The sequence below is a fragment of the Octodon degus genome, unplaced genomic scaffold (assembly GCF_000260255.1).
Source record: "Octodon degus isolate 3935 unplaced genomic scaffold, OctDeg1.0 scaffold00219, whole genome shotgun sequence".
Classification (NCBI taxonomy): Eukaryota; Metazoa; Chordata; class Mammalia; order Rodentia; family Octodontidae; genus Octodon; species Octodon degus.
In genome coordinates, this window is record NW_004524795.1 from 16,920 (window position 1) to 41,148 (window position 24,229).

Sequence of the window (24,229 nt, forward strand, 5' to 3'; positions counted from 1 at the left end):
TCTCTCTCTCTCTCTCTCTCTCTCGGAACCATTCTTAGGACCTGTGTTTTCCCCCTCCACTGAAGAACAGGTGCAAGAAGACTATAGTTAACTAGATCACTCAGGGTCAAATAACCAGTTCGGGATTATGGGGCTCCCTTCCCCTTGCACTTCCTGCTGTCTGCACCTTGCTCTGAAAGTGGCAGGGGAGAGGCGAAGCCACGCAACGTGAAACATTTATGCTTTCGTGCCTTGTTAGCAACTGCTGGGAGAAAGGAAAGCTGGGCTCGGGAGGAGGTTGACATGGACAGCTGAAGTGAAGATGGGGATTATCTGTGGATTTCAGCAATCCTCAGCCCTTATTAGCGTGGAGAATTTCAGAGTGGAGAGCGCTGCCTCGTTGAGGTTGCGGATGACCTGGGATGTGAGGGGATTATCATTCCCGTGTGCCTCTCACTGTCTCCGCCAGATGTGCAGGGTGTGCGAGATGCCTTTCACATGGAGAAGGCCGCCCGTGGGCCCTGAGTCATGTTCAGATCAGTAACAAGACTGTTCATTGAGTCTTAGCATTATTTGAGCACCTACTATGTGTCTGGCACTGGAGTGGCTGTGTGACTGGGACTGACTTGGTTCCTTGGAGAAGTTCTTAATAATAAAGAAGAAAAGATCATTACACAGTGTGCTGAACGCTGTGGAGGACATAAATAGAAAGGAAAGTAGCTGCTCTGCACGCTGACTGGGGGTGGGATCTGAGGACTGGACAGAGAGACGAGATCTGGGGTGGGAGCAGGCAGCCGAGTGAAGTGCCGGGCAGCCAGGCCCAGGCTGGAAGCAGCTGAGTCCCAGTCCTGGTGAACCTCGGTCAGGAAGGAGGCCTGGGTGCCCCTGACCTTACCATCTTTGCTAGACCCTGCCTCCTAAAGGTTTATGACATTCTGTAACAGGAGTGCAGCGCAGGGTGGTCATGGGAGTGTGGAGAGGAGGTGGGTTCCCTGCTAAGGGCAGGGGAAGCGCTGAAAGAAAGACTTTAAGGAGTGGGGTGACCTGGCAGATGGATCTGGTGTTCCTTTGAAAAAGAGCCTTCTGTAAGACAAGCTATAGATACAGAGAAAATACTTGTGTATCCCATATGCAACAAAGGACTTGAACCCAGCATATGTAAATAACTTTTTTTAAAAAATGTATTTGGTACAGGGTCTCACTGTGCAGCTCGGACTCATGGTGATCCTTCTGCTTTCAGCCTCCCCAGTGCTGGGATTATAGGCTTGTGCTGCTATGCCTGGACTCTGGCTGGCTAAGCCCATCCTGGGGGTGGGGCTGGCATGGCATGTGGTGCCAGAGACTGAACCCAGGTCCCTGTGCTTGCCTGAGCTTGTCTAAGCAGTTGCTTTCGTCTGCTGAGCTATCTCGCTGGCCAAAGAACTTTCAAAACTCAACAAGACGGGTCTGGGGGGATGGCTCAGTGGAATAAGCGCTTCCCTAGCAAGCACAAGGGCCTGAGTTCAATCCCCAGTTCCACCAAAAAACAAACAAACAAACAAAAAAAACTCAACAAGAAAGTAAACAGCCCAATTAAAAATGGACAAAATACTTAATTAGACACTTCTCCAAAGATGGACAGATGCCAAATAAATACAGGAAACATCAGTAGTCACCAGGGAAATGCAAATTAAAAGCACAATGGGATGCCACTCATTGAAAATAAAGCATTCTACCAACTCAACGTACTTGGTGGGGACAAGGACAACTAGACCTCTTGCACACTACTGGTACAAATTCTAAATAGCGTGCAACAACAAATTACCTAGTTTGGTAATTGGTAATTTCTTATACAATTAAACATAGCCCTGTACTAGTGCCCAGCAGTCCTGCTCCTAGATATTTATCCAAGAGAAATGAGAATTTATGTTCACATAAACACTGGCACGGGGGGTATTTTAATAGCATTATTCCTAAATTCTCCAAACTGGAAGCCATCTAAGTGTGCCTGGTGGTTGAGTGCACAAACAAAAGGGTGCATCTGCACCAAGGAATACTACTCAGAAATGAAAATGAATGGGCTATCGAGTCATACCACAGCGTGGGTGACTTTTAAATGTGTTTGGCTGAATGACCAAGGTCAGTCTCCACACACTGCCTGTGAGTCAGTCCCGTTTGTATATTAGAACATTGTAAGTACTGTACAATCCCAGGAAAAGACAACCTATAAGTGGTGACCTAAGAGGGGCAGAGGATGGGCCAGTTGCCTAGAGTGGGGGCGGGCGGGGGGGCTGGCTCTGGAGGAGACACCTGGGAGGGAACTCTGGGGAGGGCTGGGCCATGCCGAGTCCTGGTTGTTGGGATGGTTAGAGGAATCTATGCATGTAATAAACCCATAGAAGAAGAACTCCTTCTCTAGGGCTGGGCTTGATTGAGAAATGGTTTGTGTTTGTCCCTCAGGGGTTTGTGTCCTAGAAGCCTGATCCCCAGTGTGGAAAGGCAGTGGAACCTTTCAGAGGCAGGCCTAGGACAAGGTGATAAGGTGCGGGGGATCATCCCAAAGAGGGACTCAGCTAGTGCTCATGAGGTTGCAGTTCCTGTGAGAGTGTGGCTGGGGGTGTGTTTCAGCCCTAGGCTCAATGCTTAGTACCAACACATGAAAAAACAAAGAGGAAACCTAGCTCTTGAATCTCTCTGGCTTTCTACTTGGCCATGTGACCTCTTGTCCATGTACTTATTTTCCTTTCTGTTTGTCCACTGTCTTATGACACAGCCAAGGCAGCCCTCATCAGAGGCTATACCAATGTGGCTGCCCAGTCTTGAATTTTCAACCTTCAAAACTGTGAGCTACATGAAGCTCTTTTCTTTATAAAGTTCCTAGCCCCAGGGATTTTGTTATAGCAACAGAAAATGAGTAGGTATAGGCTTTCAGATACTATCTCTGGGCCACCCCGTTCTCCATTGCTCATAGCTGTGAGCTCACTTAGCAGGCCTTTTCCCAAGTTGGTGTCCACTGCTCCTTGTTTGGCCCTGCTGAGTTCCCACCACATTGTGCTGCTTGTCCTGTGTGTTACCTCCTCCTGATGTTGGGGTCCTTCATTCTAGCTGCCCTGACAGCCTTGGCCAGCTCTTCTGTGCTTCTTCTCTTGATTATCCACCCTTCGTGCCCTCTTTTGTGAAGTGAAAGAATAGAAGCCCACACAGCCTTTGTGCCTGACATACATCCTCTCCCCGGTGCCAGCTGTGGTGGGGGACCTGCATCAGGCTTTCCCCAAGAGACCTGACACAGGCACAGAAGCTATGGGGACATGGGCAGCCTTGGTTCCTGTCTTCTCGAAAGACACTGGCTCTCTGTCTCTATGGAGCACATGCCCTGTGCCGAGCTGGCCCTCATCCCCCTGCCCCCTGAAGCAGCCAGAGCCATTGCATACTCTTCTTTCTTTGTGGATGACATTCAGTATACAGCCTGTGCTTATTCCACGCAGAGGAGAATATGTCCCCTTAGCCCAGGCGGGCTGTGAAAGAAGCAGACCTTGGGCTGCAGGCTTCAGAAGACCCTGTGTTCTCCTAACTGGCTGTGACCAGCCATCCTGGGGGAGCATGGTGAGGGCCCCCCATTCGCTGAGCAAGCAGGGTCCTGGGATGCGAGGCCAGATGACTTCTCTGCCTGAGACGTTCCTCTATACCTGGGAGGCCTTGAGAGGCCTCAAGAGGCCCAAGAGGGAGTTTCCTCCAGGACTTTGGTTGGTCTCGCCTTCTCAAGGTGCTCCCCACACCTGCTGTTTGAGCACTTTCTTTTCTAGGGCTGGAACAGAGGATGCCCCTTGCAGTCAAGTCAGGCAAAGATGGCGTTGCCACCCTGGCAGAAGTTCTTCCTACAGGCCTTACACTGTGGCCTGCGGATGGTCCTGGGACCCAGCAGAGTGCCATGCCCCAGGACTTCATTGCCTGACCTTTTGAAATTGGCCCTCCTTGCTGATAGTCTGTGAGCTGGTGTCAGAGCTGGAAGGGACTGTCGAGTCACCTGTGCCCTGACAGCCTGCTAGGGTCTTGGGGTCCTCAGTGGTCTATTGAAGAGGAGGCTCCCCTCCCCCAGCAAACACGGTGGCTTCCCCAGGGGAGCTGGGGCTGGTGGGGTGAAAGGCAGGATGTCCTCCTGTGGAGGGCAGGGGGGCAGTCTTTAAGGGACTGAGGGAGGCAAATGCTGGCCTGAGGCCTGACACAGGTGTCTAAGCTGGGGCTGCCAGAACAGAGCACACCAACCAGGTGATGTACCCTTCCATCCATTCCTGGAGGCTGGGAGTCCAGGGTCCTGGTGTCAGCTGTGAGCGTCCAGGAATAGAGCCTGCAGCCCTCCATGGATCCAGGACTAGAGTATCTGAGGTAGAAGCAAAAGCCTTGTGCTGCTCAGGTGCGGGGAGCCGGGACCAGAACCTTCTGGCCCAGCTTGCCCAGGGCTCCTTTGGGTCTCTGGGTGGGCTCCTTTGGGTCCCTGGGTGGGCTCCTTTGGGTCCCTGGGTGGGCTCCTTTTCATGGATGACTAACTCTCCTCAGCAAGAAGCTTCTGGCACAGTACCGGCTAAGGGAGGCTGGCTCCCTGCCCCAGGCCAAGACACAGTCATCAATAGCAGCCCCAGGGATTAAGGTCCGAGGGTGCCAGCTGCTGCCATGTTTCCCTCTGAGCGAGTGTGGACCCAAAATGACTTGTGAGAGTACAGGCCTCTACAGTTACCGATCAGCCACTTGGTAAGATAGTGGGGATGGCACTAGCCTACAGTTGCTGGCAGGGCAGGGCCAGGCCTGGCTCTCCTGTTATGTACCCCAGCCCGCTTGGGTTCCCAGAGCTGTCTGTGCCTGTGCGATGGCCCAGTGCGGGGACAGCTTGAGTTCTTGGCCTCACTTGGAGGCTTGCAGCACACAGCTTTTGTGGGAAACCCAAGGCTGCCGTGTTCTCAGGGACTGGACTTCCTTCTGTTCTCACCTTTCTCTTTGTGGAAAAGAAGCTCCAGTAGATTGTTTCCCGTGACCACGTGCTGCCTGCCCCATGCAGTCCAGGTGACCTTCCTTCAGAAAGAAGTGGCCAACGTCCAGGGAATTGGGAGTCACCAGGCAGGCTTCCTGTGGGGGAGGCTGTTCTCACCCACACCAGGGGCTCAGAAGAATTAGGGAGGCTCTCTTTAACCCTCCTCCCTAGAACCACCCTGAAGGGTGTTCGTTCGCCTCTTTTCCACACTCTGCCTATCTCCTTCCTCCCCTGCTCCCTACCCTGTGCTGCTGCCCACGGTTGTTCCTTGTGAATCTGTCTACTGTGTATCTGTGTCTGTGTGCGTCTGCCTTATTCTGGGTGTGGGTCTGTAGGAGTCTGTATTTTGGATCTGAGCCTGTGTGAGTAAGAAAAGGGGAACCTTTGTTTCTGGGGATATGTGTGTGCCCATGAGTGTGTGTGTGTGTGTGTGTGTGTGTGTGTGTGTGTGTGCACGCGCATGCGCACGCATGCCTATGCATTTCTGGTGAGGAACCAAAGGGGACCCTTTGGCTTCTATCCTAAGCCAGCCCCTGAGGCTCCTTTGGGAGTCCAGGCCCTAAGGTTGTCTCCACAGTCTCACAGAGCTGTTGTGGAATTCCATGAGAGGATGCATGTGTGTGTGCCCAGGAGATTGGCAGGGGCCTGCTTGGTCAGAGCATTGATGGAGAAATGCCCTGTCACAGGCAGTTTGAAGCCTGGTGGCGGGCACTTTGTCCTGCAGTCTTCACAACCCTGGTGCCTTCAATTCCTAGAACAAGAATTTGCTGGGCTATAAACCCGAGTCGTCTTGCTGCCTCAGGTACATGAGATGAGTGGAATCCTCCCTGCGGTGTGCCAGTTCAGGCAGCGGAGCAAGTTACCAGCTGTGCAGGGTTCTAGGGAGGACAATGCACGCTCATGTCCAGCTCCACCCGAGTCCACACTGGGCCAGCTCCTGCCAAGAAAAAGATGACCTGGACTGATGCTAGTGTCCATGTATGACTTGGCTCAGAAACTTCAGGGACCAAGCAACCTTTTGTGACCCCCACCCCCAGCCCCAGCCAAGTCTGAGGATCTAGATGTTACTGGCACACGGCTGTATTCCATCAGCACCCGCGGGAGGAGGTCTTGGCATAAGTTTTAGGATTACCAGCAGCTCGTGGGGCGGGCCAGGGGAGGTCAGCTGGCACAGCCCGTGGAGTCTCCCTCTGCCTGGTGCCCTCACCCACATCAGGGGTTTAGGGACTGTGGGATGCTGGGCAGCAGCTCTCTGCCTTCATACAGCCAACTTAGAGATGTGCCCATTGTGGGGTGGATTTAAGAGGCCATAGGGAAAGATCCGAGGCCCCTCCAGCTCTCCCTTCCCTGCTACCATCATCCTAGCATGCCCCCTGATCATCAAGGGTGAGTCTCTTCTCATTACTGAGTTCTAAAACAAACTACAGGGTACAGACTGAATTTAGGATGGGTTTAAGAAGACAGGATCCTAAAAAGGTATTGTTCTTACCTACAAGGGGCAAGGCTCGAAGAGCCCTGTTGCCACTCCCAGGCCCTGCAGTGTAGGAGGCAGCAGGCAGATGTCCTCCCAGGCCCTGCCCTGGCACCCTCAGGGCATCCTCAGCCAGGACACTTTCTCGAGTGCTCCCAGAGGTGTTCATGTGTCCAGCCACAACAGTGACAATTCCCGGCATCCTTCTCTGTCCTTCTGATTCAGCTCCTGGACTGGGGTAGCTGGGAGAGGCCATGTTTTGGTCTGCAGGCTCTGGCCCTCATTCTGAGAGGGCTCATTGGGGAAGTTCTGCTTTGGCTCTTTTAGGATTCTGTTCTCACTTATTTTCCTGGATATTTTTGTCCCCTTTGGGGACAGGGACGCATAGAAGCTTGTGGCACCAGTCGAAATGGCTGCAGGATGCCTTGCTGTAGCCCACCCCTACCCTCTCTGGGCTTCCCTGGGGCAAGATGACAGGCAAAACATTTGCATCCTTTCCTGCTCCCTGGCCACCCACTGCTCCACTGCCTCAGTGCAGGTGGGCAGGATTTAGCAGAGCTCCTGGTGTCTACTATGTGCTGGAATAGCTCTTTTTTTTTTTTTTTTTTTTTTTAGGGAAGGGTCTACAGGGTATTCAGGGTCTCACTACTAGATAGAACTCATAGTGATCTGCCTGTTTACAGCCTCCCAAGAGCTGGGATTACAAGTGCATGCCACCATACCCAGTCTGAATTGCTGTCTCAGCATGCCCTGGGGGCAGGGCTGGCACTTGCTTGTGCTTAATCCTCCGTGGGATAGCTCTTCTTGCGCAGAGCAGAGCATTATGGTGTGGGTGGAGACATCCTCCGGAATGCTCTTGCTGCTTAGACCACAGCAGGGGTTGGGGGTGGGGATAGGAGATGAGGGGGGCAGGGTGCAGGAGCCTCAGTGGGACAGGGCAGTCTACCCAGCTGTCACCTCTTTCAGAATTGCTAGTAGAGGCATGGGCTGTGCTCTTTGGTGCCATAGCCTCTGACCTGAAGATCTGGGGCCTCATCTCACCTCTAGGCCTGGCCACTGACTTCTTGTGAGGCCCCAGGAGGTTTCTTTTTTTGTTTGTTTGTTTGTTTGCGGTACTGGGGATCGAACTCAGGACTTGCACATGCCAGGCAGCCCCAGGAAGTTTCTTTACTTCTCTAACTTTTGTTTGCACATTTAGTTGGTGTTAACCAAATTCTTGCTGTGGCCCTTCCTGGTGTTTAGTGTATGGGTTCCGTGATCCAGAAACACAAGTCTGGGGTGCCAGGCTTCCAGGCAGGTGGGGGCAGTTGCCCTGGAAGTCTCTTGCCTGTGCCTTTTCTGATCTGCAGGTCCTCCAGGCTTCAGCATGTCCCAGGCCCCACTCCTCCACCCACAAGGTCTGCAAAGCAATGCAGGGGCCTAGAGTAGGCAGAGAGCAGAGTGAAAAGTACACGAACCTCTTAAGGGACCATGTACCTCCAAATTCTGATTCTTCCACTCATGTATGACAAGTGCTGTAACAGGGTGGTTGCGTATGCCTAGAATCCCAGCCCTGGGGAGGCTGAGGCAGGTGGATCACTGTGAGTTTAAAGTCAGCAACATAAACAAGTTCAAGGCCTGCCAGAGCTACATAGTGAGACTCTGTCTCCAAAGGAGGGTAGAGACCAAAACCAAAGAAACATGACAAAGGCTCTGGGCTCTTACTATTAGTGGGGGAAGGTTCTGGAGATTTAACCCAGGGCCTCATGCACACTAAGCACCATGCCACTGTGCTATACCCCAGACCTCTGAAAACATACTTGGTCTTTGGCCTTCCTTCTATTCTGCTTCATTCTCCTCCTGCCAAAACAGCCCTTTTGTGTAAATCTGTTTCAATTTTCACTTCTCATCCCCAGATGTGTGGGCAGCCACCCTCAGAGCCTCTGGACCATGTGTGGACTGGTTCAGGCCTGCCCCTGTCCTTGACCTTTTCCTAGGGTGAGGCTCATAGGGCTCCCCAGGAGGCAGACACCCCACCCATCTGCTCTAACCACCCTGTTGTGTGTTCCTTACAGCCTGTGACTGCCATCCTGTTGGTGCTGCTGGCAAGACCTGCAACCAGACCACTGGCCAGTGTCCCTGCAAGGACGGGGTGACGGGCATCACCTGCAACCGCTGTGCCAAGGGCTACCAGCAGAGCCGCTCACCCATCGCGCCCTGCATCAGTATGTGTGGGACCCCGCTCTCAGCCTTTGGATTGGGTGGGGGGATTGGGCCCCTCGGGATAGCTGATTCCTGGTGTTGAGTCATTTTGGTGTTTAATGCCCAGTGCACCAGGAGACTTCAGGCTTGGGGTCGGGGAGGAGTATCCTGCGGGGGCAGCTGGAGGCTCAGCAGAGCCAGCCTGCACAGGGCCCTTGGTCCTCCCCAGAACTGCCTCTCTAGTTGTGGGGGAAAGCAAACCCTTTTCCCAAGCTCAGGTGCTGTTCTCACATTCCACCTTGACCCCAGATCTGGGGTGGGCTGCTGCTGCGGCTGCAGGAATCTTACCATGTCCCTGCCTTGGTGCATTGAGAATGGAAAGAACCAAAAGCCCAGGGCCTTTGAGAATAGCTGGGTCAGGCTGTATGCACAGCATCCAAGGCCCTTGGGAAATTGTCACCCTAAGGCAGTGACAGCGAACCTACAGCTCATGTGCCATGGCCAACTGTGTATAGCATTGACAGCTCTCAAAGGCTCACCATCACTGCCTTAGGAGCTCCAGGGACCTTGCTGGTCCAGAGTGGGCAGAACATGGAGAGAGGCTGGGCAGGATGGCAGGCTCTCTCAGAGGCCTTGGCTCAGAAGGGTTTCAGAATGGTAGGCTTGTGCTGGGGTTATGAGCGGAGAATTAGCGCTGCTAGAAAGCCTTGCCTCACTGCAGGTTGGTCTAACCTCTCTCTGGACCTTAGCCTTACTAGGTCCTCATGCAGGGCTGACCAAGCCAAGAAAGGAGGGGAGGAGGGGGGAGCAGAGGGATGGGGAGGGAAGGTCAAGGGGAGGGGAGGGGAGGAAGAGATGGAGGAGGAGGACAAGGAGGAGGGAATCCCAGCAAACAGAGTATGATCCCATAAACAAAGTCTGTTTTTCTGGAGAGCAAAGTTGGCAAATCTGGCCCAGGAAATTGCTGCCTGCTTTTGTATGTCTCAGTAGTTTGTTCCTTCTTTAATGATTGAAACAGAAATCAAAGAAAGAATAGTATTTCATGACGCAAAAAAAAATTTATGTGAAATGCAAAGCTCACTGTCCATAAATAAAGCTTTATTGACATAGAGCTGTACCCTGCCCCATTTACATGCTTCCTGTGGCTGCTTTTGTGCTGTTAACAGCACAGTTGAGTAACTATAGCAGAGATGGTGAGGCCCACAGAGGCTTGAAATAGTTACCACTTGGTCCTTCTCAGGAGAAGTCAGTCAACCTCTCCTTCAGAGATTCTCTGTCGTTTAGTTGTGGGTGGGCTTTGGGGCCTATTGAGTTATGAGGGACTTGGAATGACCTGAGTCACAGGCCAGCACCAGGGCCACAGCATGGAGGTGGGGCCTCCCTCATCCCAGGGGCAGTCGTGGAGTCCTTGCCCATTTTGGGCCCTGCAGACACCCTTTCCCCCAGCACGTGGGCACCTCGGGCAGCCACTGACCAGTTTCTGAATCAAGGGATGTCTCCAGCCCATAGCCACTGGGTCCTGACAGAAATGACCAAAGGAAGTGAAGCTTTAGGAATTGGAGCTAGACGCCTACCTGGGGCAAGCAGGTTGAACGGGTGTCTCCGTGGTGGCATGCTTGCCTTGCCTGCCCAAGCCCTGCGTTCTGTTTCAGCATCTCCTTAGAAAACAGAACACAATGATAGTCACTTGTACTTCCAGCATTCTGGAGGCTGAAGAGAGAGGATCACAAGTTCAAGCCTAGCCTGGGCTTGAAGTGGCCTAGTGACTTAGCAAGGACTTGTCTCAATTTTTTTTTTTTTTTTTAAGGCCTGGGATTGTAGCTCATTGTGAAGGCCCAGAGTTCAACCTCCAGTTCTGGAAAGATGGAAGAAAGGAAGGAAAGGAGGAAGGGAGGGAGGGAGAAAGGGGTTGAAAGATTTTTACAATCCAGTTGAAGAATTTGTAAACATCATTTTGTCTGTCCATTAAAAAAACTGTAAATATTTTTAGAAATCTGGGATTATGAAATGTAGGGAAGAAACAAAGTCCGCCTGTGTCTCCCCGCCTGGTGCTGGGTGGGACCCCAGGGCCTTGTGCATGCTTGTCTTTCTTTCTTTCTTTCTTTCTTTCTTTCTTTCTTTCTTTCTTTCTTTCTTTCTTTCTTTCTTTCTTTCTTTCTTTCTTCTTTTTTCCTTTTTGAGACTTAGCCTTGCTATGTAGCTCAGGCTGGCCTCAAACTCATTGCAACCCTCCTGCCTCAGCCTCCTGTGTGTTGGGATTACAGGGATGTGCCCCCATGCCCATCTGCTAGGTCTTTCAAAGCTGTTAGAAGCTGTCAGGTTGCTTAGAAATGACTAGAGCCAACATTTCCAGTTCCCAAGTGGAAAAGCCAAGAGCTGATATTTCAGACTCAGAAATGGAACCCTCGTGCGGCGGGAGCGCCTGCCTTCCCACAAGCGCTGTGCTTTCCCCTTCCTTCCACACAGGACAGCAGATGGCTGGGGGGCATTTCCACCTGGCAGTCTCAAGACTCCGGACCCCACCCTGCAAGGTCCATGAGCGTTGGCAAATGGCCCTGCTTCGTCCCAGCTTGGAGAGCTCCGGATACTCCATGTGCAATCAAGAGCCAGGCCTGTGTACAGTACTGAGGCTGGGTATTCCTTGGGGCTCCCTGGCCATTGGCTCAGTCCTTCTTGTGGACTTGCAGGGTCAGACCAAGCCGTGCAGATTTGGCCTGCAGAGCGCTCCTGGCAGGACCACATGTCTTTTCAGCGCTAAGAAGGGGCCTGTCCAAGGACCCCAGCTTCCTAATGAGCTGCTGCACCATGGCACCTGTAGGTTACTGCTGATAAAATCATCTGAGAGCAAGATGTGGTTCTGCAGTGAGAGCTGCGTCCTCTGTCCGTTTTCCGAAAGGCGCAGAGCCTGCTTCCTCAGGGGTCGCTGATTTGCCCCCAGCCTGCGTATTCCTTCTCTGTCCTGGAGCCTGTGTGAAGTGGGACTGGGTTGCAGACACGTCTGTGCCCCTTGTGACAAACCCCACTGCCCTCACACACCATATGTATTTCAAGTTGAGGTCACAGGTGAGGAGGGTCAAGGTAGCATTTTGAACAGAAAGTCCAGAGAAGATTGTCTCTACCACCCTGGCGCAGAGCTGAGCTGATGACAGCAGAACTGAAAGGACACAGAGTCGTTCTGTCTGTGTCACTGGGTCCCCCTTCAGTAACCAGGAGCTGTGACATCCCTACCAAATGAAGGGACCAGAGAACAAGACAACATACCCAGGACTCCAGTACCCTGATGCTGGCTTTCTTTTTATCTTAATTTTTCTGGCCAGGTGTGGTGGCATGTGCCTATAATCCCAGCACTTGGGAGACTGAGCAGGAGGATCAGTGCAAGTTTGAGACCATCCTGGGCTGCAAAGTGAGCGCAAGAGCAGCCCGAACCATATAGCAACACCATGTATCAAAAAGTAAAAAAAAATATTTTTTTTTTCTTGAGCTATATAGAGCATCCAAGGAAGAGAGGGTCCAGAGGAGTCTGTGGTGAGCCATTTTCTTTGCAAGTCGAAAATAATGTCTTCTCCCCTGTTTTTTTCTCCGGTCTGTCCTGAATCTCGCAGAGATCCCTGTAGCACCACCGACCACTGCAGCCAGCAGCGTGGAGGAGCCCGAAGGTGAGCTGTCCCCTAAGTTTCTTGTGTGCCACTTTGTCTCAGTGTGGAGGGAGAGGGGCATTAGAAGACCCAGCTCCTGTAATCCCCTTGGGCTCTGTGTCCCTGGTACCCACCCCTTACCCCGCAGCACACTGTGGAGGAGGGAGCGCCATAAGGTACTTCTTGGTGATTTTGCTTCTGAGAAGGACAGGTTTTCCTAAGGCCAGAGCCCTAGTGGTAAAGCTCCTTGTACTGAGTTAGAGTACTGGCCACTGGCCTGACAGCATCCGGGGCCTCCTTCCTAGGGCTACTGAGGAAGGAGGGGCTGTGCTGGGGCCAAGACTTCCTGGGCCTGGGATCTACACTGGGCACGGGAACTGGAGAGCCCATAAAGGGCAGCAGGAGGAGAAAGCTACCTTCTTCTAACTGAAGATGTAACGCTTCCTCCATGACAGACATGGACCACCAACCAGAGCCTTGTGACATGGTCACCAGTAGGAGCCATAGGTATGTTCCCATCACGTCATGGTTGATGCAGATACCATGAAATATCTGTGTTCACAATGGCGTCACAGTTACAGCAGTTACTAGGCCTACTTACAGTCATTTGAAAGAAGCCTATGTTATCGGGAGGCTGAGTCAGGAGGATCACAAATTCAAGTGAAGACTGAGCTGTAATCTCCAGCACTTTCTATTTTTTTATTTTGAGGCTGGGACCCTCCTTCTTCACCTGCCCTGGCTTCCTCCCATTTAGGATGGGGTTATATGCTGAAAGCATCCGGAGTACACGATGCATCGAGGACGCCCCTCCTGCTGAGAGTGCACCTGAGACCACAGGGCTGATGGAGCCGTGGCTCCCTGTTGCTGCCTAGCATCAGGAGAGAGGCTCTGACTGTATACAGCAGGCTCAGGAAAAGATCCCAATTCAAAACGTGAAATATAGTTCTACTGACTGTATATTGCTTTTACACCATGGTAAAGTCAAAACTTGTTATCTCAAACCATCAGAAGGCAAGACCATCTGTTTTATTTTAGCATTGAAAAATACCGTGGCAGGATCTGCAGGGTTCCTTGGTGTGGTCTGAAAGGCTTTACAGGGGGCAGGGGATAACAGCTCAGTGGCACAGGGCCTGCCTAGCAAGGGTAAGGTCTTGAGTTCAAGTCTTGGTATCAAAAGAAAAGATTTTGCAGCCCTGGCATTGCACATATGGAGGACATAGAGCTTGGCAGTGTGGGGTGCCCCGTGGAGCACAGTCCAGGTCCACGCTAGGCTCCTGGATATGGGACGCCATGGCTTCTGTGTACCGGTACTTGGAACAGGCAGTGACATTAGTGCCAGCCCTGGGGGTCCTTCTTCTCTCTAGATGGGACAGTGGGGAGGTGGGAAAGCTTGCAAATAAAACAGGAGAATCACTATGAGTCCGATCTACATAGTGAGACCCTGTACACGCAGTAGACCTTGTCCTAAATTCATTTTTAAAAAATGAAATTGAGGGGTAGGAATTTTGAAGCTAGAAGATACTTAGGGGAATGAGCGTCCTGTGCCTCAGCGGTAGTCGCAGTCCTTTGGCCAGAGATGCCTGAGGGCACTCAGCTGCACAAGCCCTTGGGTTCACATCACCAGTGCTGCATGGGGACAGGACAGATCTTTTTCTTTTTAATTATAATTACTAGCACATATTAATTATGAATATTAATGGGTGCACCAGGACATTTAGTACAGTGCTTAATGATCTTTCTCTTGTCTCCTTTCTTTTTTTTTTTTTTTTTTTTTCTATGTCTCATTACAGAATTTTGGATTTCTTACAATGTTTTTGGCTTTTTCCCTTCCAAAGCAGAAATGGGTAAATGAGGAGAGGGACAAGCAAGAGGGGGTAAAAAAAAAAAAATCTGTGTGCTCCTCCAATATTTACATAGGATACACATAGCTGGTGTAAAGCATCCAAGTTTCCTAGCTGTACTAGACAGACTATCTGCACCTCCACTGCTTTATTTTTCAGTGCTAGGAATCTAACCCGAGGCTAGGCAAACACTACCAGAAAGTTAAATGCCCTGCCCCAAATAAGAGATTCCCAAGCAGCACTTTCTTTTCTCTTAATTTATGTATTTGGTACAGGGTCTCACTACACAGCTCAGACTTGTAGTGATCCTTCTGTTTCGGCCTCCCCAGAGTTGGGATTATAGGCATGAGCCACCACACCTAGTTTCAGTGGCCAGCTCAGTGCAGGGCTGGCACAGCATGTGGTACTGGGGATCAAACCCCAGTCCTTGCGCTTGCCAGGCAGGAGCTTAGACCACTGTCTGAGCTATCTCCCGGGCCCTGCGCAGCACTTTTTAATACCACTAGCCGCCTCTTTAGAAATGAGGAGGCTCCTTGACAGTCCTTGATTGGTTAATTAACTTTTCTGATTCCTCTTGATTTTATTTACGACTTTATTTTTTTCTTCTTTTTTTACAAATGTGATTTAACCACTTACAAAATGCTTTCCTCAGTAAAGGGCTGGACAGTCAGGTTTGGATCTTGGATCTTTGGCCAGACATTTGCTAACCAGTAAAGGGGCACCCGGAAAGCACGAGTCATCCCTGGGGACACTGAGCTGGCTTTCAGGCCATCCCATCAGAGAGCTGAGAGCTGGAGGCCAGACAGAGCCCGGGAAGCAGGGCCTGGGAGCACAGCACCTCCACACCTGTCCACTCTTGCTGTGTTTGGGCAGGGAAGGCCTCTGTGCGGAGTTGCCTGAGAAAAGCTTATCTTTGCCTGCTAACCAGAAGAATCAGTAAGCCGAGGATTGGTGGTGAGGCTGACAGACACAGCCTCTCCTTGAGCTGGCCAGTGAGCAGTTGTGGGCAGGATGGCCAGGAGCGTGGTGTTGTGGGAGGTCTGAGGCAAGGAGGCTGGGAAGGGCAGGGGGAACCCTTACTCCAAAAGGGCTATGTGCGGAGGGCCCTGGCACAGACCAGCCTCCTGGGGTTGCAGAGGCCTCAGCACCTTTTGGCTAAAAGAGGGACATCTGTCTCCCCTCATCCTCCCTAACTTAAGAGAAATCCATGATCGCAAATGGCAGGCTTCTGTGGAGGTCTCTTGGTTCATTGGAGGAGCACTGGTTTGGAGCCAGCAGATCTGGGTTGCTCTTTCCCTGGCTTGAGATCTTGGACTGAGCAGGGTGGGGACCTGTGCTCCCAGGCTCCTCCTTGTTAATGACACTCCCTCCTGCAGGGGTTTCTTCCTCATCCACATCTGATTTTTTTTTGTACCTACTGGGGATGGAACTCAGGACCTCGTGCTTGCCAGGCAGGTGCTTATGCCACTGAGCTGTCTCCTCAGCCCAGATCTGGTCATTGAGTCCACCCACAAGCCCTAGCAGAGGTCAAGGAACCGGGGTGATCTGTAGCTTGTGACACTTGGCCTGGAGTGAGTACTGCACCTGTGCCCTGTTTCAGGCTACCTCATGGAAGAGACATGCAGAGTTGGCTCTCAGAGCCCATGGGAGCTGACTCCACCCCACCTTGTTGTGAGCCTGTCCAGGAAATGGACAGAGACCCACAGAAGGAAGGCCACTTCTCCTGGTCTCCCTGGTTTGAAGTGCTCAGCCGCCTTTGAGTGCAAACTAGGCCCAGGACTGGGGTATAAGAGTGAGGAGCCAGGCCAATCGCGAGGTGCCCCTATCCTCCCACAGGCTCTTGGCCCCTTTCCCTAGCTCTTTTTCCTCAGTGAGCCCAGCATTTTTGGGCTCCTACCTGGCCCTCCTGTTCCAGTGGCTCCAGACTGGGCTGAGAGTGGTTTCCAAGAGTTTCTTGCATGCGCCCCTCAGAGAGAGAACACTCTACAGGTGGTGGCTGGACCCACAGAGCTCTTTGTGCAAGCCAGCAGGTGAGCTAGGGTGGGGGCACCTTTCGAGATGTCACATGGAGCAGTGTGTATTATTCTCAGGTTAGCCTTCTATGTGCCAGCTGAGGGACTAGGTTGGTGAAAAGAGAATAGGTGGCATCAAGACTAGAAATACAGAGAGGCTTGGTGGGCAGGACAGAAGGCTGGCTACAGCTTTGAATTGGAAGCCAGAGTTTGACTTGCTCTTGTGTGGTTTCTTTCTCTGAAATGAGTAGCAGTGATCCTGCCTTACAGGGTTGCTTAGGTGAATAAATGAGCAGATCCCTGTGAAGCCTGAGTCGGTGGGGTCCTGCTGCAAGTGTTCAACACAGAAGAAGAAAACCGCATGAAAAATGCAGACACCACAGTATGATAAGGGCTTGAGCCGAGCTGGCCACGTCTCTGCCAGCCTCTGCCCAGGACCGTGGGGCTTGGGGCCAGTTGTTGGCACGCGGACAGGTGTGCAGGGTTAGCATGATGTAGGGGCTCGGGGAACCCTGAGGAATGACCAGGTGGGCTGCCCCAGCAGGAGCGACTGAAGGGCTGTGGGTGGCCACAGCAGAGCTTCCTGGCAAGCAGCTAAAGATTAGAAATCAATCAATGATCAAGTGCTTGACTTCATGAGAGCCAGCGGGTGGAAGCAGCCCAGATGTCCTCTCTGTCTTCTCCCTTGGTGGGAGCCTTTCAGAGGCAGCGGTGTTTCTTAGCTTGCTCACCACGGCCAGTGTGGAGAGAGGGTTGAGGGAAACGGCAGAAGTGCCTTGGGAAAGCCAGGCTCCCCACCCCTGCAGCCTCCTCTGCTTTGGAGACTCCTGAGAAGGGTGTGGTTCCTTGAGTTCCCGGTGGAGGTGTTTCAGATTCCTGGAGCAGAGAAAGGGGCCTGAGAGTCCGCCATGGATGGGGGCCCTTCAGCTGATACCAGGAGCCCGGAGAGGCACTGACCAGGGCACCATCCCCAAAGGGCAGCATGAAACAGCTGGACCACCCTGAGCCGGCCACGCAGGTCAGTGAGTGCAGTGTCATTCACATCATCAGATATGTGCCGGCTGGAGGTCAGACCTGACCTGGGATCGGGCGTGAATGGGTTCTGCGTGTGTGTGTACGGCTCACTGTGTGCTCAGCGGTATTCTGGATGCTTTGTCGGTGTCGGTGGGGTGATCACCTCTCGCACCCTCGTGAGGTGGGCGTTATTCTGACCTGAACTTTATGTAGGTGGAAACAGAATACTGTTTCCAAGGTCACCTGACCGTGGAGACTTTGAGCGGCGGTGGTCTCCCCTTCCTTCTGCCCATCAGATGTCCAGTTGTCTGATCACTTTATGGTCTGCTCTTATGATTTTTTCTGCCCTGGTAACATCTTACCAGGAAAGAGGGCAGACCTGAGTATCTGCCGCTGGTGGTAAGGTCCTGAAACCAAGGACAGGTGGGCTACTTAAGTCAGTGTATGCCCAGGCGAGGTGGCACAGGTCTGTAGTCCCATGACCCGGGAGGCTGAGGCAGAAGGATCATTGGGAGTGCAAGGCCAGCCTGGACTACATGAGAAGTTCAAGGCCAGCCTGGACTACACAGTGAGACACTGTTTACAACAAAACTAGACAAGCCGACGTGCTTTGCAAGCACCATTAGGGCTCTTGTGAGTGTGTAGGGTTGGTGGACCTGGCTGCCAGGACAGGGTCAGAGCATGGGAGAATAGTTAGCAGAGCCCTGTCCTTTGGGTCACAAGGCAGCTGGTGTGACAGCCTATGAATTAGCTCATACCAGAAAGTCGTGGGCATCATAAAAGACAACACTGACAGACAATCAGCTGCAAATTGCTAGAACAGAACTCTGCACAAAGGTCAGTATAAAATTATGGCGGGGGCAGGAGGTCAGTAACATTTATGTATCAGAAGTGCCTGGTCACAAAGTGCCTGTTGAATGAGTGAAAGCACACAGTGGACTGTCTGCCCAGGAATGGGATGTTTTTCATAATGGAATACAATTTCAATTAGAATAAAGCAGGCAGCCTGCTGGGGCGCTCCTGCCATCCCAGCACTCTGGGAAGCTGAGGCAGGATGGCAAATTGGAACACAGCCCGGGCAGCTGAACAACTTGGGAAGATCATGTCTCAAAATAAAAAATGGCTGACGCTGTAAGGGAAAGGCCAGCCCTGCTTGCAACCATCGGTACCACACATGCACACAAATTTAAGTTAGAATAGCAGCGAGAATGTCAAACACACAGGAGTAAGCGTAGCAATGAAATACAGCATATATATTTACACAAAAAAACAAGACCCTAAGGGACACCAAAGACCAGGAAAAAGTCTTGCCCATGCTGGAAAGGCAAGAGTTAGAATGGTCAAAATCAGTTCTTCTAGGAATAATTATGTATTTAGCATAATTCCGACCAACCTCCCAATTGGACAGATGATTTTAAGGTTTAGTTAGAAAAATAAATCTGTAAAAATAGTCAAGAATTTTTTAAAAGAAGACTAATGAAAGGTGATTTAGCCTACCAGATATTTTAAAATATTATTACCAACAGGATATTTCGTATGGTAGAAGACAGACATCGTCAACTCCGAGTAGAAAATCCAGAAACAGATTCACACATAAACAGAACGTAGTATATAGTAAGTCTGTGGCTGCCAATGAGTGTGGGAAAGACTAAACCAGTTGGCATACAGTGCTGAGAAAAAAATTAGCAGGGCCAGATGGCACGTGCCTGTAATCCCACACTGTGGGAGGCTGAGACAGGAGGATCATAGCTTCAAGCCCAGCCTAGGCAACTTAGCAAGACTCTATCTCAGACTACAAAGAAAGGGGGGCTTGGGTTTTAGACAGAAACAGATGGAGTAACAAGTAACACATGAAAGGCCACTTCGATGCAGTGACAGTTTAGAGAACCTTTCGATTCAGTTGTTTCATTATCTTTTTATATTTCAGTGGTTTCAGCCTTGTGCTATTCTGTCCCCAGGGCACATTTGGCATTGTCTGGAGACATTTTCAGTTGTCACAGCTGGGGAGGGACTTCCCACTGGCCCCTGGTGGGTAGAGGGGTGCTGCCGAATAACTCACATTGCATCCACAGGAGGACCCCACAATAAAGTCATCCACCCACTCAGAGTGCCCAGATTGGCAACTCCTTTGGGTTTGAGCAGGCTAAAATGTGTGTGTTCTCCCTGAAAGAAAATACAGAGAGGCACCATGGTCTTCATAGATGGGACCAGCTCCTTTTTATGAGTTACACATCACACTGACATGGACGAAGCTGGGGCTTTAGAGAGTCTCATATCCCAAGCCGGCAAGGACTTCCTGTGGGACAGGGCTAAGCCTTTGGTTTGCCTGTTCCTTGATCCATGGTAAAATTCAGCTCAACCCACAGACGGGAAATTATCTCCAGGATTTTACTATGAACTGGTATATTGTGGATTAATATACAATTTTGACTCATTCTACATCTTTGACTCATTGTTGAACTTTTTATCATGAGGCATCTCAGAGAAGAAGAGAATAGTGACAACCACATTCTTATTACCTACACTTAATAATTCATGTTTAGTTATATTGGCTTGAACAATATTTCTTTGCTGAAATTTTTTTTTTTCTTTTTGTAGTGCTAAGGATTGAACCCAGGGCCTCACATACGCTAGGGAAATGTTCTGTGACTGAGCTATATTCCTGGTCCTGCTGAAAAAAAATTTTTTGTTCTCTGTTTATTTGTTTTGAGACAGGGCATTGCTATGTACTTCAGCCTGACCTAGAACTCGCTATGAGGCCCAAGCTGGTCTCAAACCTGTGGTGATCCTCCTGCCTCAGCCTCCTGAGTGCTGGATTTACTGGCATGTGCTGTCATGCCCAGCTACACTGAAACATTTTTAAGGAAAATTTTGAACATCATTACATTTTTGTCTGCAGGTTTTCACAACACATCTCTGAAAAAATAAGAACATACTTTCAATACCATCATTAGCCTAATCAAATTAATAAGAAACTCTCTAATATTACCTGATCTGCAGTCCATATAAAAAAAAAAAGTCTTTCTTTCCTCTGAATGTCTTTCTCCTCTGGGTTGCTCAGTGATTTCATTACTACGCCCTTCTGCAACAGTGATACACAAAGCTTTGTGTTTAGAAACGCATGTGGGGCCCCAGTCCCGAGCTGCTTTTGCAGATACAGTGCACTTAGGGGGACATGCAGAGTGGAAGGGCTGGCCCTGCTGTCCTCATCCACCCACACGTCCTTCAAGCGAAGCTGGTGCCACGTCCAACCAAAGCCCAGGCTCAGCACGCAGTGGGGGAGGGGCGTGTGTGAGCCCTGAGCCTCCCGTCCATGCAGCGAGGACCAGGGAGCCTGACCAGGGACATCTTGCATTGTCCTTGTGGGTACTGAGGGTGTGAAAGCTAAAAGACCCTGAGCCACGGTGACTTAAGGTATTTAAACAAGGTCTTCTTCTCATCGTGTTGAGGACCTCACACAAGCTGGGCAAGTCTGCTTCCGTTGAGCTTAGACCCTCCAGCTCCTCTACCAAAGGTTAATCCAAGATTTCTCAACCCCAGCACTGTGGGGTGAGGGCTGGAAGATCTGCCTGGCTGCTTGGGATAATCAGATGTCCCCTAGGGATACGTCAGGCCCTGCTGGAGACCACTGGGTGAAACTCAGGCATCCTGACATCAGCTCGGAGAACAAAACAGTGAGGAGCCTCAGGGACAGGGCTTCTTCCAGCCAGTGGGACCTGCTTACTAATGCTGGCTTGAGATCAGACCAGTCCCGTAGGCATGAGGTCGAACTATATGGAATTGCCATTCGGGGCCCCTAAATAGCAATTTGATATGCTCCAACTGCTTCTAGAAAGCCTTGGTGAATAGCTTCTGATTCCTTCTTCCTCACGCTCTTCCATCTGCCTGTCTCTCTCTAGAATCTGCCTCTGCTTCTGCTTTGCTCCGTCTTTTGCTTTCTCCCTCTCTCTGCTCTATACCTCCTTCCTTATTGTCTCACTTTCCCTGGCTGCCTCCTCCCCTTCCCTTTCTTCTCATTCCTCTTTTTGGGTCCTACACAAAGGGTAGGGCAGAGGTCAGGATGGGGGTGAGCAGGGTGAGAGCTCCTCCACCCCCTGCCCCGCTGCCAGAAGCCTTGTCACCCCAAGGAGCACAAAGGAGGCCATTAGCATTGCTGGCTTCAGGACCCCATTGTTCTCCTTGCCTGGGCCTTTGCAGGTGGAGCTGCCACCAGCCTGGGAGAGGATAAAGGGATGAGCCGGAGACCAGAGGAGCAAGTGGGGGTGGAGTATTTAGTCTATCTTGGGAGCGCTTTCCACTGGGGGCTCAAGGGAGGTAGCTGATGGGACAAGTGACAGGTGTCACGGATAGCAGGACTCAGCAACCCCCCACCCCATGTCACACAGCTGTCACAGGGACCTTACTGGCAGAGGCTGGTGGGGGTGGGGAGGTGCATGCTGTGGAGCTGGAGACAGGCTGAGTTTGGAATGGATGCAGAGCCCCCTGGTGAGCGCTGCCCAGTTCTCCCCTGAGACTCCTCAGGATCCTTGGGAGGGCTGGGTGTGGGGGACGGACCATGCATGATAATCAGATGTCCCCTAGCGATGCATCAGGCCCTGCTGGAGACTGCTGGGTGAAACTCAGGGGTCCTGACATCAGTTCAGAGCAGTGTCCCTGTTGCAGTCCCTGTCACTGACTAGCTTTCCCTGCAGGACCTCCATAGCCACCACCCTGAGGTGAGTAAAGCCCTCCTCCAACCCTGAGGGGGCTGCGCGGTACCCCTAGAGTCCTTTGATGGCTTAAATACTCTACCAGATCCCAAACTACACAAGACTTAAAGTACCAATAATGCATGTAACCATCCAACCATACTCTGGATTTTGGGGTGAGTCTCAGCCCACTGCAGCGTAAGCATCTTGCAAGCCATTACTCAGCTCTTCTGGACCAGGTCTTCTCAACAAAGTGATGACTGGCTCAGTGACCTAATTATTCCCCTCCCAGCTCTCACCTTGGGGCATCCTCGGATCAGTCACCCATCATGCTCTCTGTCTTCCTCATTCTGTCCCCAGCAGCTGGGCAGGGCCTGCAGGGCCAAGCCAGCCTGGTGTTCTTAGAGGAAGAGGATTGGACTAAGGGCAGAGCTTGTCTGGGATCTAGGCGCCTCCCTCTGGTGCATACAGGCCTTCCTAGATGAAAGGATGTCCATGGTTTGGAGGCCGGGAGGCTGCCAGCTGCCTCCTGCCTGGCTGTATGGTGTTTAGACTGACCTCATTCCACTGCAGCCTGCCTTTGAGCAGGATGGTCCTCTCTGCTGATTCCTCCCTGAGCTGCCAAAGCTCTTGCTGTGGCCACATGAAACAAGTCCCCTGCCTCTACCTCAGGTCTGGTCCAGATATGTGACCGTGGAGATTGTGGGCCTGGGTTTGCCTCCAGTGTGGAGCTTCAGTGTCGGTAAGAGGGTTAGCATCTTTAGAGGGTGGTGAGATGCCATCCACTTCCTGTTCCCATGACCAGAAAGGCCAGTGCCTCCCCAGGAGAAATTGTGACAAATGTTGCATGCTCTGTTTTGTGTTCTGTGCTCAAGAGTAAAGTGTATTGTGAGATTGAGGAAAGGTGAAAGCCTTTTGTTTGCTGAGATTGGAAACGATGGAGCATCTAAAATGAACGTAGTGTGCAGAGAGGTTTACAAGAACTGGCGGTACATAGGAGCTGGCTCTCCAGAGCTGCTTGTGTGCATCTCATCCTAATTCTGCCCTTGAGGTACTATGCTGTCTTGGAAAATGCTCATGGTGGAATTATTCACACCACCAAATGGGCAAATTGTGAAAATTGAAGCTTTGTTTAATAGCCAAGACAGCTACTTGGTAAACATTTCTAATCTAGCATTGTCCAAAAGGCACTCAAGGGGTAGAGTTCTGAATCTTGATACCAGGAAGAACCTAGAAATAGGTCATCTTTTCTGGTCTCCACATTCGACAGATGGGGACACTAAAATCCAGAGGAGGACAGTGACTTGCCCTGGGTCACAAGGAGTGTTGATGACAGAACCAAGGTTCCCACCTAACTATAGTGCCTCCAGTGAGCCAGGCTTTCAATCAGTAGGTGGTGGGGAGAAAGCAGGCTCAGTGACTTGAAAAGAGCCCTCCTGCTGAAGGGACACTAGAAATTCATGGGTTGCCTGGCTCAGTGGGCTTTAAAGAAAACTGTTTCAAGATCTCCTTTGGGTCCAAGCTGGATGAGGCTTTAATCTCTTGCTTTCCTGCCTCTTTCCCTCCCCCTCCCAAGCAGTGACACATGTTTCTAATTTCCTGTCTATCGTAGGATGCCACCTTCTGCAGCCCCAGGCTTGGGGAGTGCCACTGCCCTCAGGTCTTCACATCTTCACAGGAACCTCCCTTGTCCAGTCTTAGACCTCTGAGATGGTGGTATCGTTTGGGGCCTGATGGCCAAGGGTGTCTCAACTTTGGCCTTCATTCCTGCTCTTCTTGCTTGTGGCCAGTTTGTTGCTGTGGGTGGATGAAGGGGTAGAATGTTGCCCATTCGGTTGGATGATTCAGGTCCCTATATCTGGGGTTAGGTTTGCCAGTACCTTGGAGGACCAAGACAGGATTATCTGTGTGGGTAATTTGTTGAGGGTGCTCCCAGGAGCACCTTGGAATGGAGAGGGAAGCAAAGAGTACAGGGGAGGAAGATGTGAGGAAAACCTATGGCTTCAGAAGTCGTGACTCAGCCCTATCCCATAGAGCTGTGGAGAGGCACAGTTGTTCCTCAGCTCACGAACTTGATTCTTTCCATGAGTCTGGTTGCAACCTGAGTTGGATGAGAAACAGCCCAATTGCATAGTTATGGGGGAATTTGATTCAGTTCTTGTCCAGTTCAGTTTGTGACCAGAATTGTGGAGACAATTGAGTTTATGACCAAGCAATGTACTGCCATAATCATGCCAAAGGAGGGATTCCACTTAAAGGCAAAAGGACTGAGGCATTATGCTCACCTACGCCAGTTGAATGCAAGCTATGGACTGTCCCTTGGGAAGGGACTTATGTAACCTCCTGCATATCTGCAAGCAAAGAAGTGTCCATCAGCTAGCAGCAACCCTTCAGAGAAGGCTATGT

General features: G+C 51.2%; 1 protein-coding gene across 1 annotated transcript in view; it reads left to right on the forward strand.

Annotated features, from left to right (window-relative positions):
• Positions 1–24,229, forward strand: part of LOC101578749 (netrin-1) — a gene marked incomplete at its 5' end in the record, with an annotated part of 73,667 nt that overhangs the window by 8,131 nt on the left and 41,307 nt on the right. The window contains 2 exons of the mRNA XM_004645158.2: positions 8,507–8,656; positions 12,236–12,289. Coding sequence (XP_004645215.2) covers positions 8,507–8,656; positions 12,236–12,289 — 204 coding nt within the window. The remainder of the gene's footprint in view (positions 1–8,506; positions 8,657–12,235; positions 12,290–24,229) is intronic.